We start from the raw sequence: 21,558 nt of genomic DNA, 5'->3' as shown, positions 1-21,558 counted from the left end.
GACCTTTTAAAAACATGGATTTTACTTATCCCAAACAGATTGTTTTGGCTATCCACTAACTGTGAACAAAAGATCAAATTCACTCTTTAGCATTTTATATCAGATAGGGAGATCCTCTGTGAATGAAGTAAAAAGATCAAAACTGGAGGTAAAATAAGAATAATTTATCCAACTGATATGTACATGTGATTAGCTTTATCTCACAGACTGCAGGATAATAGTGTTATTTTTGGTAAAACAGGGTTTTGTGGAAATGATTGCCTACTTTGCTAGGAATGGGATTTTCTTGACAGCGTCACATAAATATGTTTGTTGATATCTGTAAGTATCTACATGCTGTTTTATTTCTCTTTGAGAAAACTGAGTTTGGTGTAATACATATTCACTACTTGAAAAACCTCCCCCACTGCTTCCAAAATGTCAAAGCCGAGCACAGGGATTTAACCATACAACTTCTCCTGAGATTAATTGGATTTGTATGGCTAAATCCATGCAGTTCTTCTGAAAATATTACGGTCCCTTGTATAGAAAATACAACAATATATTCACAAACATAGTATCACAAAGAATATTTTGACAGAACAGTAAAATCAGGTTTAATTTATGTTTGGAGATGAATAACTTTTGGTTTACTATAAATGTAAGGGTTCCTGTTTAAGTATACTGAGTGAATACTAAGCATGTGCTGTGCTTGCCTTAGGGCGTCATTTTTTTCAAATGCGTGAAGCATTTACATAGGAGTCTTCTGTACTTAACTCAGGAGGGGGAAGAGCATTTCTGATTCATTAATCCCTTTTTCTTTTTGTAAGTAACTGGGTCCTTCACATCCATGCACTCAAGAGGTGTAAAATATACAAAGAAGTGGGAAGGACAAGCAAAATGATGACTTGGTATAAGGTATTAATTCAAAATCTATTTCTCTTTGCAAAGAAGAAAAATGGTAAGGGGAGAAAGGACAGCACTAAATTTACTGCATGTGCTTGCATGACATGCAGGTTTGGGGTAATTATTTTCTTTCTTGTTCAATAAAGTGAGTTGTTACCATGGTAGCATTCATATAGCACAATTTCTCTGTAATAAAATAAATTGAGAACAGTTTTAGAGACAGAAAAGTCTTTGTTTGAACGTTTGCTCTATTCTTTTTTTTCTTTTTTTTTTAGGGCAAAATTCTGCCTTAGAAGTGCTGTTCCTCAGGTTAGGGTCTTAAAATTATTCTAAAGATAAAAGAATCTCAGTACGCTTACCAGGTAAAATCAGTCATGTTTTAATGATACGCAGTGCTTCTGCAGGACAAGGTGTGCAAGGGCAGAGATAGTTTGGTTTAGTTTTGAACATTGGTTTCGTTGAAGGAGATCTGCACTGCTGCTTTTCAAAATGTTACTTCTGGTTGTAAAACTGAATAAAGCCATGAAGAAGGTGCAGGCACCTCAAAGTCTGGATGTCCTGACCCAATAAATAACTCCCGGCAGTGATCATCTAGCCTGTCCTCTGGTTTTTATTTCTTGTGTTGCGAACTTTTTGCAAAACAGGTCCAAATCATTGGTTGCAGAGAGGGAAAGGCCTCCATGGTATTTTTTTTAAGCAGAGCATACCCTGGGCAACATTTTGATTTCTGCTGCTTGAACTGCTCTTACTGAGGAATAGCAGACTGATAACACCACTTCCTGCTCAGTTGAAGTTTTTGGTACCATTTTTTTAACAGCAGTGCAAATTCTGCTACAGACAGGTTAAAATATGGTTGCGGAATGCTTCTGTTTCTGCTTACTGAAAAGATTCCAGAAGATAGCCATGGGAGCCACCTATCCATTATGTAAAGCTTATGTGAAAGGCCTCCAAGGAAGTGAAGAAGTGTTCTAGATATAGCACAGTCAGTTGGAATGAGAAGTCTCTTTTTATCACACCTAAGTAATATATTTCTCAAATTGTAACTGCTTCCCCTGTTTTCTTAGTTTTGCTGTTCTCTTGGATTTTCTCACTACAGTAGGGAAACAGCTGTATTAGTAGGGAGGTGTCTGTGTTTCATCCATATCATCAAAAGGCTTTGTTGATTGCTTCATTCTTTCCTGCTTTTTTTTTGTTCTCCATTCATCTCTTCTATGGATTTTCCAGAGTTAGGTGATCAATATAGTACTTTGGGAGGATTAAGACTTTTTATGGTGATATATAATCATTGAATGTTATAGAAAAGTCTTGACACGATTATTATTAAAAAATAGGGTGACTCTCAAAACCATCAACTGCAAAATATATTGGTTAGTCATGGAAACCTGAGAAATTGTTTCTTAATTGATTTGTATTCCACTAAAACTAAACTAGAATGCCTTGTATAGGTTCTTCTATGCTTTTAATCCGTTCTTGAATTATGTGGAAATTGTGTTGTGCAATACACTGATGTTTTAGACTCTGTTGTTCCATAAATTATTTGTGATTATATGGGACCCCTATAGTCAATGTCTAGTCACTACGTACATTTTAACTTGATGTATGTAGCAAGATGTTTTAAGAATCCGTGGAGGCATAGTGTCATTGAATGTTTCTGTCTGTCTAAATGGTATTATCCTTGAATGCCATTAAGGCAGGAGAAATACTAATTGCATATAAGCAATGCTTCCCTTTTGCAGGTATTTAAATGTAACATGTATGTAGTCGCTGCTGCAAAGAGCAAAACAATCCCAGTGGATTTCTTGAAGTGTAATCCCATTTGATAAACATTTATCACTTCTCCCATTCCAACCTGACCATTTCCTTCCCAGGTATGACTTGTCTACAGACACAGTGCAGTTAAAGCCTTTGACCAACATAGCTGACGGATGTGCCAGCTCACTGGTGCTCTAGTTCATTGGTCACTTTGGTTGGCTGCTAACTATTTTACTTAGCACATGTGCTTACCAAATATGTGAGTTTCGGAAACTTTTTTGAGGTTACAAAAGCTAAGCAATATATGGTGTGTCTAGCAGAATTTCACAGTTGCATTAAAGGGTGACAGAAGCTGCATGAAAAAACAGTGTTCTGTTTAAAAAACAGGTGTTTTCCTTTCCAATTAATTGCTGACAGATGATGTTTCATGCTCTTCCTATGATAAAACCAAGTATAACTGAAGAAAAGCTGGAAAATTGGTTGTTAGGGCCACTTTGCAGGATCATCTATGCAAGAGGTATAAAGATATTTATAGATATCTTTTGTGATTGCTTCTAACATATTTAATGGGTCACTGAACTTAAAATGTTAATATTTCATGACTTACCAATTCATGGATGACTGAAGGCATACAAATGGATGTTATAAGTTTTATTGTAGTGTACCTAAACGTTATAGATTTTTATTTTTTTTTTTTAAGTAAACCCAAATTTTCTCACTGTAAGTTACATCCATCAGCTTTGTGCTGTTACGGTCGGGTTTCATTGATTTTCAAGCAACTAGAGGAGTGAATTGTCTTTCTCAGTGACAGTCGTCTTCTGGTCTTCCTCTTGCTCCTGGCAAGACCAGGCTTCGTAGCATAGTCAAAGCAGAATATTCTCCTTGAGAGCAAGTATTTGGTTTGCTGGTACACTCTGGGAGGGGAGAGTCCAGATCTGCCAATTCCCCACCACTGCGAAGAGTGACTTTACAGAGCTCTCTCTTCTCTGTGCTGCGTGGTGACAGCCAGCCTGGAACTGGAACTGGTGTTCATCCTTGGTGTTTTGGCTGTTCTGCTTAAGGGCACCTGTGAACAAAGATACACCCCTATAAACTTAAATGTCCTGGCTTTGTTAGGGAAGATTTTAAACAGAAGAGTGACTGTTCCTGTCAATTACTGTAGTACGAGCTTTGTTTTTAATTGCTAGTTTGTCCAGGATCCAACATTACATATCAAACCAAATTCTGATTACTGTCTTATATGAAAGTACATGCGTTAAATTGGATGGTTGTTTTTATCTCCCCTGTTTGATGGTGTAAAACCTAGTGTGATTTAATGCTGTATATGCAGCTTTTGCTGGGAGGTAGACAGTATTGTTCTTTCTAATTTCTTGGTATTTATGTGCAACTTCATAATAAATTTCTCCTCTGATGTGTTGATTAGATGCGATAAAATCACAATTCAACATTTTTTTTAGCTCCAGTTTGACAATACAAGAACAACATGAAATGTCATATTTCAGCGGGTCAGATCTGTATGTGTGAACAATTTTATACCTAATTACTGGAGTCTCTGAGAGAGTTTTGTGTAGTCGCAATGAATGTAGTGTTAACACACTGTAGGCTGAAGTGAGAGTTTATTTCACTGGTTATGAAAAGTCTTGTAATTATGTGATTTCTACTTGTGATGTATGAAGAGTTCCAGGTTAGAGATCCTAATTTCTTTAATTATTTTTGAATACAAAATTATATTTGCAAACCAAAACCCTCCTTCATATAGCAATAGAAGGGTAGTAATTCTATACACAGCTCTATGTTTTACTGAGATAGCATTAAAAAATTAGAGGCCTTCTGTAAATATATCAAGTCCTATCAGTATCACAGATACTTGGTAGTATTGTGCCATTGTGCGACTGAAGTGTTATAAATGAAGGACCAAAAAAAGCCAGGTGAAAATTTTCTAGATTTGGGGATTTAATATTATGTATTTTGTCAGTTGCACAAAGGTTTGCTTCTTGGAAAACACTCTTCATGTCGCCTTCCTCATTTTCTAAAAAACACTTGGAACCTGAGATCTCTCATGCAGAAATGAACCGGGGGTGGTGGCAGGAGGATACTTCTGTTGGCTGTCTGTTGCCTTTGCCTTGAAAGATAGCCAGCCTTTGTCTGGTGTCCACTTTATGAAGCTACCTGACTTAAGTAATCACATTAACTGTAAACATAATTTCCCAAGTGTTTATTTGACCATCTGTTACTGTCTTCGGTTGCTTTGATTTTAAAGTATGAAATAGAAAGACAAATACTTTTGAATTATCTGTCTGTGACTTCTGTCTGTAGTCCTTCTGCTTAGCAGTGCTTTTCCCAGGTTGTTACAGAGTAAATTAGATGCATGCACCTCCACCAGATTGCTAGTACATTAAAGCCCTGGGTTTTGTGTGTTTTGGAGGTTCAAAATTATCAGTTCCAGGAGTCTTAAGAAATTGCCAAAGAGGTTTCCAAATATATCCTCAGAAGTAATTTGATCCTCTCAGGAAATACTGTGTTAAGCGAATTTCTGGCATGCCTTTCAGGGCATTATGAAATTCTTCAATTGATCCTCGAAGTGTGGGAACTGACTCAGAAATACCAATTTATCCACGCATTAGTCTGTAGAGTTTTTATGTATTTGTTTTTTTTTTAAATAGATGAGCAGAGTGAGGCAAAGATTTTTGTCAATTGCCTTTTATTTTCCTTTTCCTTCTTAGGCAAATTGATTAATGCTAAAGTAAATGTGCTAAGATAAAAAATGGGCTTTCCCCTAATTGCATATTAAATAAAAATAATGAAGAGAAAGCAAATTCATTAATACTTTGAAAGATTCCATTAATAATAGTTCCAAAGCGAATAAATTACTGAACTGCTTTTCAAAAATGTTACTTTTAAACACTGCAGAGCATGTAGAGAATACAGTAGCTAGTGGTGAGAGAGCCCTTGGGTAAGACTCTAGAGGAGGGTGAAGGGGAACAATGAAGTGAGAGAAGATGCAGATGATATACTTCACTCTTGGTGACTGTGTTATAGCAGCCACATTTAGTCAGACCAAAAGCATGTTTACCTAGTGTTTTATTTCTTATAAAACAGCAAAACTGTCTGACTAGTTCTGATTAATATCAGAGATGCAAGAAAAATGTAATACCAGCTAGTAGAGGATGAGTGTAGTCTGGTATATGTTGCAGCTTATTATCTGTGGCTTAAATGCTTGCTATGGAGTTGATGTTTGTGTTTAGGAGTTGTGGTTCTGTTTCCTTCCATGAATCTGTCTAGTCGCTTTCTTAACACTATAAAACCATTTACCATGTCACTGAATTTTCAGTGGCGAAGTGTGCCACACATTAACTACAAATTTGGATGAAGAAATCCCCCCTTCAGGATTTCTTGTTCTCTTTCTAATTGCCTTTTTGTTTCCTGGGATCTTTCCTGGATCTTGTTTCAGTGTCCCTATTTTGGGTGTTTGGGTTTGTTGTTTTTGTTTTAAAAGTGTGTTTGGGAAGAGAAGATGTGAGGAGTAGAGATAATGAGAAAGTACGGAGGAGAGATGAAAGTATTCTGCACTGATGAGTCAAGGTTTGCAGCTACTCACAGTCACTGAACAAAGAAACCTAGAAGACAGACTGCTAATTGAAGAGAAAGGATTCTAAAATAGGAATGTGAATTCTAGACCAAGGTGAAGAAGAAAGAAAATACATCTGCATGACTTGAGATTGAAGAGAAAAGCCACAAGAAAGCCCAAGTGCAGGAGAACGAGCTAGGAATAAGGTAGCTTGTAAGTATGCAGAAAGATATTCTGTGGTCTAAATGACAGGAAGAGGCTGCAAAGGTGCAGAGAGAGAGGAGGAAAAAGGCAAAATATGCACATATATCCCTTGAACAAGGATATGAAATTGTCAACACTTTTTGTCAAATATTATTTAGTGTAAATGGGACACAAAAAGCAAGGAACATAGAAGTGGTACACACTGATTATACAGTGAGGAAAATACTGCATAAGAATTACTGTAATGACCTGTATAGTAGAAATTGAAAGAATTTTGTAGTGTAAAATTCAAGGTTGTATGCCTTGTGCTTAGTAAACTTTTCTGCTATGAAGTTATGTAAGAAATATCTCGGAAGGTGGTGAGTGTGATACAAACTGAGTGGGTTTAGCAGCGTGAAATTCAAGGTCATGTTCTTAAGGGTAAATAAGCATCTCTTCTGAAAACAGAAAGTATTCTTTTAGGAAGAAGGAAGAGGAGGACGTTTTGGCTGTCTTAATGAATGACTAAGCCACCAATGTGATGAAGCCTTGAAAAAAAACAGAAGGGCCACTTGTTTAAATCTGTAGATCGCATAGATTTACCTTGAGTGAAGTGAAGTCAGAGGAGACAGTGGAGACGAGGCATGAAGTAACAAATACAAAAAGATTTCATTCAATTAAAGCAGTGTGTACAAATAAATAGGTCTTGAATGAAATTACTTGGGAAACTGAAGCAAGTTTTCCCACCTGTATATTGATAAGGTTTTGGAAGAGTTTTCTGTGGGAGTCGTAGAATCAGAATGGTTTGGGCTGGACGGGACCTTAAAGTACATCAGGTTCCAGCCCTCCTGCCATGGGCAAGGACACCTTCCACTAGATCAGTTGTTCAAAGCCTCATCCAACTTGGCCTTGAACACCTCCAGGGATGGGGAAGCCGTGAGTTCTCTGGGCAACCTGTGCCAGAGCCTCACCACTATCACAGTAAAAAATTTCTTCCTAACATCTAATATGAATCTCTCCTCTTTCAGCATAAAATCATTCCTCCTTGTCATGTCACAGCAGTCCCTGTTAAAGAGCCCCTCTCCAGCTTTCCTGTAGGCTCCTTTTAAGTAGTGGAAAGTTACTATAAGGTCTCTGTAGAGCCTTCTCTTCTCTAGGCTCAACAAGCCCAGCTCTCTCAGGGGATGTGTTGTTACCAATAGAGCAATGCTTCATAGAGTCGTTGTGTCAGAGGGGAAAAAGCTTCTCGTTTTTATGATAAAATTTAGTGCATTCGTGAAAAAGATGGTGTGACACGATGTTGTTAGTGACACAGGCTAATCTCAATCCAGTAAATTCTTTGTTGTATTCAAGACTGAAAGCAAGGATGTTGCATGATAATTCTTAAGGGAAAATGTGATGCAAATCTTATTCACTGCCAGGCTATCAAGAGTACTTACCAGCATCATGATAGAACAAACATTTTAAAATCCTTAAGTGGGTATAAAATAAAAGAAAAAAAGATCTGTTAGGCTAAGCAGCATCAGTATTTAAAGGATAAACGGTAGCGGAAGTAGTCAGTTGATTTCTTTCCTCATACCCACCCCGTAGTAATTAAATATTTAGTGAATGTGAAACTGTCACATCTGGAATTTGTCAACATATTTATGTCTTGAATGTTTGTTCAAGTTAGTAATTAGTGTTAAAATCTGTTTGACCTAATCTGATGAATCTCTTGGTAAAGTGTTGTCAACCCATTGGTGAGAGATGCAGAAATTAAAGTTGGGAAGTGTGGTGGATGCTACTACAGACAAAGGATTAATATGCAAGGTCCTGGAGAGTCAGCACAAAATAATGAAGTAATTATTGTGAGAGAAATGACACAAATAACCAGTACAGGAGAAAGAAGAATACTAAACACCGACACAATGTTTGGCATGCACTGTGTGCCACCTGTGTGCATGTTATCAAAGTGAGAGGAGCACCACCTCCTGTGTATCTCTGTGGAGCACCACCAAGGCTGTGACTGGGATGCCCCTGTCTGCTGGTGGCTCTGTTAATGCCCAGAATGTTTTAACTGCGCTCAGGTGATAGATTGAAAAAGAACTGGTTCAATTTAAGCTAAAGGTAAAATATATAGCTGAAGCATATTGACCAAATACTAAAACCAGCAAAATTTCGGAAAGGGAGGTAGTGAAATGATTTCCCACTGTAAGTATTTAAGATCTGATAAAATGGTAGGTCATATCACCTAATGCATTCTTTTCTGTTGTATTTCTTTCATGCATTAAAAGCCTTCCACAAAATGTAATTCAGAATCAAAACCTGATTGTTAAAATCCAAGCATTCGGAAATGTGCTGATTTATTTTTAATAATTTTTATAAAAACAATTTTGATCAATTGCTGGCTTAAATAGGTATTTAATTGTAATGTTCTACTCTTGCCTTTTTTTGTGAGCTTTCCTAACCCGGCTGGTCATACTGTGCATACTCTAGCTATAATTTTGATTGAAATAGTTTTGAACAGATTTTTTTTTTGCTCTCGTGTAATTTGTTCTGAGGTCATTGAATTTAACTCCAGGAGACTGTTGCCGTAGTCATTTTGACTGAAGCGTGTTTTCTAAATGGCATCTGGTTTTCAGACTCCCTTGCTGTATAGCAGTGGTTTTAGTATGTGCATGAACATAACTCCTGGCAGTGATGGGTTTCAACCAAGTGCTGTGAGCTGCATGTTTGCATTGAGAGCTGCATGTGGTGATGCTGCAGATCGCTAGGGTCCACATAAATTCTAATATGACAGTGAGAGAATATAGTACTGTTGTCTGATGGTACTGAAATAATGGAAATTCTTCATTTCTTGATAGTGTTGAGGTTCAGAATCATAAAACAGATTAAAGCTGTGGTTGAAAGTAAGCCAGACTGAAGAGTTACAATTAACATTGATTCTTGGGCAAGATAATTGAAGATTATGGACTGTGAAGATGAAAAATACCTCACATATCATCTAGTACATCTCTTATCAGTTTGAGATTGCTCCTGCTAGGCTTTCATTAGTATTTTGTGTAGTCCAATTTAAAATGTACCGCTCTGTGAGATTTCAGTCACATCTCCAAGAAAGCAGCTTCCCCCCAGTAGCTGGCATTGCTTTTTCTGTTTAGCTTTATCCTACAGATTTGAGATGTGCCACACGCTTTACTGTGATAATCAGTCACTGCTTACCCCAACAAACGACGTGTTTCCACGTATCTAACTCTGCTTATGTTTTGCACCTCTGCAAATGTTTTCTGGCTTCTTGCGGTGTCCTCAGGAAGAGCCTGGCCTTTCTCAGCACACAGCCCTCACTTCTGGAATCCTTCTTGCTTCCACGCAGCCATGTGCTGACAAAGCCGGTCTTTGTGTCCGCTTGGGGAATGATGCAAGGCCCATCTGTTAGCTCAGGCTGATAGGAAAAAAGCAGCCTTTAAGGATGGCTTGTGGGTTGCTTTGTTTTTTTCCAGAGGCTTCAGTGTCCATATTTGACCAGTGAATCTCCAGAAGCAATCTGAGTGGTCATTTCCTCCTGGCACCAACTCTTTGCCATGCCTTCATGATTATTCTCACCTTACATTTAAGCTTTCAGCAGCAGGTCTCTTACAGAAATACGTTCCAAAGGAAGCTCAGTCAGGGTTCATTTTTAAACATACCAGTGACACATGTTCCTATGCATCCTTTAGATCAGTAACTTTTCTTCAGGTTTTCTTGTTATTCCTGAAGAAATTTCCATTTACTTATGAACTTTTGCTGGTATCAAATCATTACCAGATCTAACTTGAATTTTATGAATAGCTTTAGAATATTTTTTCCTTCGTTGAAACGATTCTCAAGAAATATTCTTTCTTATGTCACCCACACAGTTTTTCTGGCTTGTTGCTTGTCTGTTCTTGCCAGATGTTTTTTTTCCCAAGCTTTTGTGATAATGAAATGGAGCCACTGTACCCGTGGTATTAAAAAGATAATCAGAAATTGCTTTGCAAAGAGTTGGTTTTTTTTGCCAAGAAATGCAATTAGTTTGACATGGCTTTCATATTTTTCCCAACTGTTTCAAACTTTTGAGGTATCTTCATTTAAGAACAAATTGCCTCCAAAGTTTTATGTCTGAGCTTTTGAAGCAGTAACAGTTTTTCAAGGCTTAAGTTATAGGTGGCACTTGGATCTTAAGAGTTAACAGGACGTGAAAATTCATTATTTTAAAAATTCTGCTACAAATATGCTGTGTTAAACCCAGTTCATTCTAATGTATCCTGCTTTACCTAAATAGGCACAGAGAGAGACTGTAAAGATGCTGTTTTATGCAAAATAGCCCAGCTCCAGAAGCAAGTTAGAAAGAAAGTTAGATCTGGTAATGTTTTAATACCTTACATAGCTCCTCCACAACTCCCACCCCAGTCAGCTGTTAGATGTTCAGTGAAGAGGTGCTCAGACCTCTTATGTCAGAAGGGATTTGAACCTTCTGTGTTCTAGATGACTTGTTGACCATCTGGTGAAGACAATTATCTTATTTTTACTAACTGGATCTAGAAAGATAAGTTCAGTGCAAAATCTGTGAGGAACTTTATAATTCCACATCTACTACAACTGACTCTTTTCTTCTGATAAAGTACTTTATTGAAAAAAAAAGTGTGTTCCCCAATCCCACAGCTGACTCATCAGCAGGAGAATCCTGCTATCTTGTATAAAGCAGAAAGAATGAAGAAGTCATTGATTGCAGCTGACATACCTCTTGCTGTTTTCAGTTCTCCCTGAACCCATTGAAAAAGCTGTGCAAAGAGAGCTTCAGGCTACTGCCCCCTCAGCATGCTGGCTTTTGGATTTGTCCTTAAGAGATCTCTGCCTTTCTTCATGTACCCGCTTGGCATCTGTAACTGGGTTTTGAATTCTTCTCAAAAGGCTCACAAGTTAGGTATTTTAGCTTCTAACATTTCGTTGTCTGTAGTGAAGCTGATCCCTGTTTATTCCCCTAAGAACGTTCTTTCTCTTTGTATCTACTGAGCCTTTTTGGAAATAAAGCTGTTACTTACCTGCATGAATCAAAAAAAGGCAGTTCTTTCTAGTCCTTTCTAAGCAATCTCAAGGCCAGGACTCCCTGTTTCAGCACTCACTTCCCTGTGGTGACATTTGTATTAAGCTAAATAAACAAAAAGGACTTGTAAAAGAATAGAGTGAAAGGTTGCAGTTTGTTAAGTAAGTTTGTGTTACTTTTGATGATCAAGAGCTTCATTTGTCTTGTGATATTGTATATTGAGTTTTTAGAGTTAACGTCTTGAGTCAAAAATAGTAATGGAACTCAATACCTAGCTGTACTGTTTCAGATTTATTGAGTTGGCCTTAGTAAGGGACTCTACTTTGTGACTTTTACCTTACGCGCATAGCATTTGGTGCTAGTTGGGAACAGAAAATGGTTACAGTTTGTTGTTAAGGTGTTGCTGGAGCGTTTGTAATGCAGCAGCAAGGTCACTTTTACATCCTACATAAAACCAACTAGTCCAAGTCCAGTCTCTCTAAGCTTTTGTGGTGCTTAGTGTAAGCTTTTAAGAGCTTCCTGCCATTCCTGCATCGGTGATTTCTGAGTGTGAGGCCAGCTGCAAGTATGTATTGCAGAAGTGATTTGCCAGTAATGCTGTAAAATAGCAATCATGCAGCAGATAATTCCATTATGCTTCTTCATTGACTGAGGACTTTATTGAATGAGAAATGTAGAAAAATATGCTCTCAAACTCATGAGTATTTTAAGAAAATAAAAACACGTAACAAGTTAGAGGTTGATCCCAGTTCTGCAATGCATTCAAAGTAATTTGTGAATTGAATTTTGAGCCATTTACCATGTACTGAGTTCAGTTTTCCTAGGTACAGTCAATGGTAATGATTCGTAAATTGATTGCTACTCCTTAATGTGATTCATTAACCTGAATTAAGTGAATGGAATTTGGCTTTGTGAATATGGGTGGGTCACTAGTCCTTAATCATAAAAAAAAAACTTCAAAGATTTTGCAGAATGAAGGCATCCAAACTATTGTTGTCTAATATCATATAAAAGAGAGTTAAATACAGACTGTTATAAAAATTGCTCCATTTTTGTGACCATGATTTTTTCTGTTCTCCACAGGTAGATGTAATTTTTTCATATTATGTCTACTTAAGAGAAAACTCTAATAATTTTTCCTACATTCTGTAAGCACTGTGACCAATTTGGAGACCAAGTTCACTTTGATTAAAAAAGTGGGATTAGTGGGATTATTACTGAGTTAGGATTTTTTTTTTTTTGATTGCTACTGGTAAGAAGCTGCTGCTGCTTTTTATAGCAATGTGCTTCCTTGAAAGTTTGAACTGACACTCTTCCCTGATCTATTTATTGTTCAAAAATTTCCTAGTATGCAATTATCATTGCACAGAGGTAGGTCATGGTTGGCTGTTTTGTTTTTTTTTTACAAAAGTAGAGCTGTAGCCAGACACCAGTTCTTTGTAGCACATAACCTTGTTGCCTTGAATTGACAGTGGCATCTATAGCAGAGGCCAAGGAAAGTTTTTCTTTCCACTGGGAGCTGGGAAGAGGTAGGGAGACAGTGGAATCACTACAATGTTTTTTCCTAACTGAAGCAGAACAGACTGGTTGCACTCAACAGTGACATCATGCAACTGCACTTTAGTGATTCTGCAGTCAGCATCTGGAGGAAGAAATACAGTGAAAAATATGCTGGTACATTGCTATTTTGGTAAAATAATTAATGGTTCTGTGAAGACACTGCATGTATGTTTGTAGGCAAATCTCTGCTTTCAGGTCCTGCTCTTTTTCAGCACACAGTCTTCCAGCCTTCCTCTTCCAAGCTTCAAAATCTTTTTTCTATGGAGTAGAGCAATACATCCATCTGTTCAGAATGTGGTATGAGCTGGCACAGGAATATCCAACTTTGAGTGTGAAAGTTCAAGAGGAGTTCTTTGGGTAAAAAGGAAAGAGAATCAAAGTCTCTCCTTGTTGTCAGGCAGAGATTTGGAAAATGTTCATCTCATGCCTATTATTCCCATTCCTCACATTGCCTTTCTGTCTCTGATCATAACTCCAGGATAACTCTTGATATGAAGGATGAAGGGTTTAGCTTGTGTCTCTTACTATTTGTGCTGAAAATGGAATGGTGAAAATGTAAATATGTACCTGGTTTTGCTCATTCCCAAACTATGTGAAAATCAATGAACAAGTATAAAGGACTTCACAAAGAAATACAGGAACAATGACAAATGGAAAAAAATATAATTTGCCACTGCCATTCATGTTAGCAAAAATTACTAACATTACTAATGTCTCTTGTTTGTAGATCACATCTCTTGTGACTCTCCAGCTGTTATCCATGGTTGGCCATAACGACCCGCTTGATGGACCACGGTATAAATGTACTGTGTCTCTGGACTTCATCAGAGCTGTTGCACGGTGAGCCTGTTAGAAGTCGTTTACTGTTGTATTTGCTGACTTGAAAGAGACTTCAAAACTAATATTTGCTCAGTCATTAATTCTCTGCAGGACAGAACAGAAATGTGGATGTTTACTAAGAATGAGTGAGTCTTACATACAAGAAGTGTTGGACTTGAGATAAGTTTAGTCCAGTTCTGTTTTGAGAAAAATTATCTCTTACAGTGGCAGTATGTGTTACAGTAACATACTGCCTTTGTGCTTAATAAAGGTCAGGGACTTCATGTGAATATACTGCTCTAAAATGTCAGCCCATTTCATTAACAAAACGCACCTTATAGTATTTAAATCTGAAATTATATTTAGTTCTTAACAGTGGTTTTTTTGTACGTATGATGTAAAAACTACATCATAGATTATAAGAATTCTTCCATAAGTCTATCTTGTGTGATCTGTAGTTCAGGCAAACTAATTCAGTAAATGAATGTAGGTACCTCGGTGGCTCTGTTCATTCAGAGTGTTCGGGTTTTGGATTCTGAGAACAATTCTAGATCGACCCAGAGACATGACAAATTGCAGACAGAAATACATGCAAAACATAGGCAAAAAGCATATCTGTCTCATTTTTAGGAAATTCCAACATCATTACCTCACATCTGTTGCTGCAGCCAGCTTATTAGCAGGTCTTAGATGCAGAGTCTGTAGTCAGAACAGAGCCCAGGAATCACATAGCAAAAAGAAGGAGAAACATTTTCTAGGCCAACTCCTCTCTGTAATGTGGGACTTCAGAGGAACCTGTGGTGTAGACCATATCCTATAACAATGCACATGTTGCTGTCTTGATCTATTAAATGTCCAATACTCTTGTCAGTAAACCCCACAGACACAGTGATTTCAATTTGAAGCTGGACAGGCCATAGAAGGAAACCTCATCTGGTTCAGGATGGGCTGCACCACACTGCCAGGATCTCCACAGTTTCATTGTGAGAGTTTGCTATTCCTACCCATAAAGTCACTTGTGAATGATGCCCTAGAAAAGCTCCCACTGGTACCAAGTACAGCAGACCATCTGCTCAGCAACATGGGTCATTCCCCAAGCTCTTGTCACTGCTCTGACTCCTATGGTGAATACAAAGACCAGTTGATAAACCCTGTACTGGGCTCTTGAATTAAGATACTAAAATGACGGCCTGGTCCTTGCAACTTTTAACATCCTTAGAAGTTTTATTGACTGCATGAAAGTCGCCAGAATGTCAAGATTTTCAAACCTCACTGTATGATATAGTGCTTTGCCTTGCCTTCCTTTAGGTCAGGGGGATGGGTGTGGGTGTGTATTTCCTGACTGACCTTTCCTACGTGTTTTGAGGAAGAAAGCAGTTCTTCCATTCTTCTCCCCCCAACCCCAAGCACTTTGGAAGTGTTTGCATGCCATGTAGATAGGGCTGTTTAAATGACCAGACAGATTTTAAAAGTTTGCCTGCGCTTCTTTTCTTTTTTTTTCCCCTTGCTTTGTTCCTTTGCTACCCTTCTTTTATTAAGTATCTTTTCTTTGTTAAATCCTTAGGGAGTACAATCCACAGATAAGATAGTGTTTCATGAGCTGATGATAAAAGGGGTTTCCCCATGTCTTGATGGAGCTAACTACAGGATGAAGACATGATCTTCTCTGCTTTAAGAAATGTCAATTGCTGGCTGTGCTATAATCTTGCAGCTGCCTGTAGTTTTTAATCACATATGGAGAGGTTGTATTTATTGCAGAGAAGGAACTACTTTGTCATTTCGATCAAATAAACTTCAAGTAAGCAGCCCATCTCCCGATTCTTCTGTCTGTTACTTTAATAGTACTAAAGTAAGACATGAAACTCCTCAGATACCTCAACCTTGTTACCATCTTGGCCTTACTACTTAGCTTATTTCCTAACAGGAAGCCGAAGAGTGCAGAGAGCAGGACAGAAAATGATGCTCTCTCCCACTCTTGTTCAAGCTGTTCAGATTGTAATTTCACTTTCCTTTACTTTTAAGCAAAACCGAGGTTTGCGTTTTTTTTAAATAATAAACACCACCTCTTTATGGAAAACAGTAGAAAACTTGTGTCTCTTCTTGTGACTTCTGGCTTTTAGTGTGGTAACCACTGACCATGCACTGTCTCCCTGTTTAATGCCACAGAACCTCATGCCTGTCTCTATCCCATTGCACATATTCAGTCTTTGCAGAGATATTCCCATGGTTTTTACCACGTAGTATTTACACATTTGGCTGAAGGTAATGATAGATGTTTCTTTGTTAGAAATCTTTAATTTGTTTTAAGAATTTCAAATCTAAGTTCATAAATTTTCTGCAGCTGGAATTGGTATCTCTTAATGTTTGTTGAATGTAATGGATCTTTTCATATAGTCTCTAATGATCCCAGTTGTTATGACAGGATGATTGTGTTTGATTTAGTTAAGAAGTTCAGCATTTGTTAAGAGCATGTGATTTTTGTTTCTGTGGAAAGCCTTGTAACCAAAGCACTTCTCTTGAGTGTCACAATGTCATGCAAGTCTTACAGTGGTAATTAATTGCTTTAATTTTGTCCTTGGATTATTAAGTAGGCTCTAGCACAGTATCTCATGTTATGTATCTTAATGATTTCTAAACTTTTCTGCACCCAGAAACACTTTTTCTGGTATTCTATGGAAACTTTTCAAAAAGTGGGTTACAGAATGATACATGAACAGAGAATATTAAATGACTGTAGTCTAACAAATAAGATATTCAGCCAGTTAATCTCCCTTAGCATTGTGAGCAGTTATTTTTGCATCATTGAATACTTGTTAAAAAAACTTTTAATTTTATACTTGTCATTATATGTCGTAATTTGCATTATTTGTTCAAACAGTAAACCCCAAAGTCTGAGTGTTAGATTGTATAGCAGAATGAGTTTTAGAGACAAAAAAATAATTATATGTTTTATTCTACTGCTGTTTCATTCTGCCTGCCATTAAAGTACAAAAGTATACATTAAAATCTTCTATCCCATTGAGCAGTGTTCTTGGATTTTTCAAATTTAGCTGTGAACATGGGTCAGCTAGTGTCAAGACTGAAAGAATGCAGACTGCAAATGAGTACAGATGAAGGAGTTATGTAGTACATGCTAAAACAGGTGGTTTGGAAGATGAACAAAACAGTCAATAGCTTGAAAGATTGCTGCTTTGCATCATCAACTAGAGTATCATGTTTACCATATGAAAATACAGTCTCATTAACTTTGATGCCTTTTTGCTGCTTAAGGATGGAAATAAGAATATTCCAGTTTTTACTAGAAAGCTGCTTTATTTCTTTTTTAGAATCTTACAAAGTTTAAATAATCAGAAGACAGGTACTGTAAATAACACTAGAAGTTAAAATATTCATTTGTCCTTGATTGCATTTCTTTTGGAGATATTGCTTGATTCTAATTGTGCAGAATGTTCAGCGTGTGCTGTCTCCAAACAGGTTAAAGTCTTAGCACTGTTAAGATGATTGCTCTAATATACTGTGTTTTTGTTTATAGGACCGTGAACTTCGACATAATAAAGTACTTGTATGATTTTTTGTGAAAACAAGCTTCACAGCCATATGGACACTGTGACAATGACTAAGGCAAGCTGTGTTCATCTCTCTACTTAGCTGGCCAGAAAGAAGAGTATTTTGGCTCTTTTGGATTTGTCCAAACAGGTGCTGGCCCAGCATGGAACCTGATGAAAATACTCTGATTGGTCTGGGTGGATCTGAGCAGAGGACTATTTACCAGGGACCCTGGAGTATTTGGAAGCAATGTGTTAATTATAAACAGCAGGGTTTGAGCACAATCTGTTCTACTCTTAATGATGTTATCTTAACACTGAAATTGCCTGAAACCCATTTACTTAGGACTGCGTTTTGCTCTATGAACTCTCCCCAGTGCTTTGAACATGGCAGCAGCCCTTGTTTGTATGCCCAGTCTTTTCACTTCCTCTCCACAGGAATCTTTGCGATCGCCTGCCAAAGCAGCTTTTCCTGAGGCCACCATTTTAGGAAAGTGGAGTAGCAAAATATAATAAACATAAGAACGTATTTAAAATCAAGCTGGTATAAATCCTTCTTTCTCTTCAGTCGTACGTAGGCAGACTGTTACACTGCTATATGGAGATCACAAAGACAGGAAATTACTGTCTTTTTTCAGACCATTCATAAGCATTTACTATGAACTATTTTTACAAGGCTTTATTTTAAAAAAATCATTGAGTCTTAAAGTTCTAGCCCAAAGTCAAACTTGAAAGGTTTTATTTTTGCTTAAACGTTTGGTAGTCCTTTTATGCTTATCCAGTTATAGTCCTAATCATAATGCTTTAAGATACACACTTTGTAATGGCTTTTGTAACAGTGTCTGTCCTATAGAGGAGGAGGATGGCACAGCAGACTTTCCATCAGAAAAGAAGTTCAACAGGTGACAGAATATTCCTGCTGCAGTTCCCCAAAACAGGTGGAATAATGAATAATCAATGTGATGTTACAGCCTAAAACATTAGCTTTGGAATAAACTACAGTTACATTTGACTCCTGTTTACAAGTAGGGGATTCCCAACTGCCACTACCTTTATAGGGTATTAAAATCCACTGATCCAGTTAGATTACTGTTACCCTCTTGAAAACTCCAGGACCTGTTTCTCAGGTGCTTTACTCCTGAATGCTGGCCATTGACTGTTTCACAGTACAAGACTGTGTAATGTCTTACGTTACTCATTATGAGTTTTTCCCAGGGAAAGAAATCACCATTCTTTCCCCTTCTTGCCCTGAAAATGAAGTTGGTCAAATACCCTGGGCATATGTAGCTTTTTCTTTTCTTCTTTTTAACTTTTTTTCCCCAGGTGTGGGTGTGTAGCCAGGCTTCTTGATTCAGACCCAAATAAGCGAGTTCCAGGTGAATCTGAGTGGCAGAAGTGTCTTTATGACCAATCTGTTGCTTCCTCCCTCAGGAGAGTGAAGTAGTAGCGATGAGTCATCTCCGTGACCCGTTTTCCTTCCTGCTGCTGAGCTGAATCAAACCCTGCACCTGTCCATGAGGTGGCAACATTTGTCACACTTGCTGAAGTGCTTGGATGCAAATATATGACCCATTTCAAAATGTTTACTACCTGCTTTTCTTTTTACTAATAAAAAATGTACATAAGATGAACTTTGAGTTAAACTTTTCAGTGTCTTCGCTTTTTGGGACTAGTGCTGGGCTGAGCTAAGCTCTTCTGCATCTCCTGCAGGATTACCTGCGGCTGCAAGTTGAATAGGAAAGAAGGTTTGAGTCATTCATGCGTCAACCGGTCCATGTAAAGCAACAGCAATACATCATAGGTTTTTGTGACATCTGATCTGGATTAGAATTTGATATATGAAACACCATGAGAGCAATACTGATTTATTGAGTGCTACAGCTCTTGACTCACAGAATGCAAAAACTCTGCAGCCAACTTTGTTCACGGCTTTCAGCAAAGTGGGGCAGGACAGTAGCACTGGGGATGAACGGTACCAGCTTGTGAAGCTCCTGCTTCATGATAGCTGGGATGGAAACCTTAGCACATACTAAGCAGAATAAGGAAGCTTTTGCTTGGGAAGCTTTACTGCCAACAACAAGTTGTGAATAATGCCAGACTTGCACCCAACCTGCATGAAAATGTCACAAGTACTCAAAAAATGTTCCAGATACGCACATTAAGAGAATACAAGGATAGCATAGAAGAGAACTTCACAGGTAGCTCTGTGTGGATGTGCAATAAATTTGGTTATGTTGGAGACATTTTAGGCAACATTTATGTCTGACTTCCTAAGGGAAATAATTTAATAGGATTTTTACCAGTTGGCTTACTACATAGCCATTTCAGGAATATTTCTAATGCTGCTTATGATGAGGGTTGATGAGAGAGAAGATGCGGATTCAAAGGTTTCAGACAGGAAAAGAAGAACCTAACATAATAGTTTTATTTGCTCTGATATAGTAGCAAATTGGCCCAAGCTCAGAATTGTATGCTTAAATTAATTAAAGAATCTTAAATTTTTCGACAGTATGGATCCATAAACACACATAATTACTTGTAACTACTTAATGAAATACACTGTAGTACTTGTTTTAATGTCAAAATTCAATTGGTGATTAGAAATCAGCTCATAAATATGGCTGTGATTTTTATTTACTGTTGCCATAGCTTTTTTAGAAAGAGATCAAGATCAGAACCAGTTCAAGACTAAATTGGCTATAGCTACTAGACAGGTGGTATAGATAGAAAGGACTAACTGCTGTATTTCAGAACTGATGTTTAATATAATTGAATGTTTGAATGAGGAACAAAATTAGTCATGTAAGTTCTGTTTTAGGTTGTAGGTGGAAAAATATTTCTTTTACCTTGTGTTGAATGTGCTCCCATGGTTGTCCCACCGTGTCAGTAACCACATCACTCCCATGATGGGGTTTCACCATGCGCTTGAAACTACCCTGCCCCATATTTGGAGCAGAAAGCATAGAAGACATGAAGTAGAGGTCTTAGAAAATAAGCACTGATAAAACCTGGTGCTCCTCATACTTTTTTCAATGTAATCTCTTCCACACTAGCCTGATGACCATTTCCAGTGTAAATTCAAAGAACGATGATACAGATTTTTGTGGAATGTAGTTAATGTGACTGAAACGAGGTTAACTGGAGCAGGAGTGGTTACTGGGGATCTGTTACAGAACCACTGTCCTTACATTAAATGGTACTTTGTGACCTTTTTGAAATACTCCTGTCAGTGATATAAAATTCAAAGCTGAGTCAGCAGGGTATGAGAATGAGCAGAGTGACTGAAGTGCGGATGATTGATGTAGGCTATAACTATGCTGATGATGAATAGTAGGATTTATTCTGACAAACTAGAAATATTTCTATATATCCATGCCAATGAGTTTATAACTGCTGAGTTTCTGACTAGGTGCCCTGTTCTGAGACCCCTTTTTCATGGATGAGGTGTGGTGTCCTTTAGCCTCCCCGGGGCCAGGATTTCTCCCCTGTTACAGGTGGTTTTAAGAACTGTGCAACAGATGCAGAGTAAGAGAGTTGTTTGATTAATCAGTAACCACTCAGGACTTCAGTGCAGGAGTATGTATTTTTTATAAAACATAATTTTTTCATCATTCCTGGGTCACAAAGCATTATAAAACTAAAAATTACAAAGTTATAGCGCCTGTCTCCAATGGCTGATCCAAACATCAACAGGCGCTGGGTCTTGTTCTTACAAGAAGAAAGGCATGGAGAAGAAATGCAGCTATCATCAGTTACAAAGAAAATAGTGCCTTGAATAGCTCTGACTTCATCAACAGCTGCGTTTTCATACGTACAATGTGGAAATTTTCTGTTTTATAAGAGGCTTGCAAGGCTACATCCACATGTAATACAGGAGATCTATTTTTTAGCAATGATTTACCTTACTCTGGTTCTCCTAGAACCTCCTGATTCTACCATGATGGTTCCCCCTAGCTATCATGTCTGGTTTTCTGTGATTTGAAGAAGTATATCAGATATCTGAACATTTCCTAAGTTCTGGTATTTCTTTACACGTGAGAATACATCCATTTTTATCATTGCTTTTCCAGTACCCACCAAGTAGCTTTGCCAAGGCCATTCAGACACTACTTACGCCCCTCGTAATTGGAACAGCCACTCATGCCAGGAGAGTAGAGTGAGGGACAGGATTCCCAGCAGGAATGTGGGAGATTTTGCACATCTGTGAC

At 37.8% G+C, this 21,558-nt stretch overlaps 1 protein-coding gene across 2 annotated transcripts in view; it reads left to right on the top strand.

Moving 5' to 3' along the window:
• The window catches only part of ORC5 (origin recognition complex subunit 5), a 68,431-nt gene extending 49,447 nt beyond the window's left edge, over positions 1-18,984 (top strand). The window contains exons 13-15 of one of the 2 annotated variants that reach the window (XR_011339525.1): positions 13,714-13,826; positions 17,338-17,433; positions 18,787-18,984. Coding sequence is in view for 1 of the 2 variants with exons in the window: in XM_069881741.1 (XP_069737842.1) it covers positions 13,714-13,826; positions 17,338-17,383 (159 nt within the window). In the remaining variant the exon portion in view is untranslated. The other variant, XM_069881741.1, reaches the window with a different exon arrangement.
• The last annotated feature ends 2,574 nt before the right edge of the window (positions 18,985-21,558 follow it).

This window comes from Phaenicophaeus curvirostris, chromosome 1, assembly GCF_032191515.1.
Source record: "Phaenicophaeus curvirostris isolate KB17595 chromosome 1, BPBGC_Pcur_1.0, whole genome shotgun sequence".
NCBI lineage: Eukaryota > Metazoa > Chordata > Aves > Cuculiformes > Cuculidae > Phaenicophaeus > Phaenicophaeus curvirostris.
The sequence above is the reverse complement of the archived record's forward strand: the minus strand, read 5'-3'. Positions and strand labels throughout refer to the sequence as shown.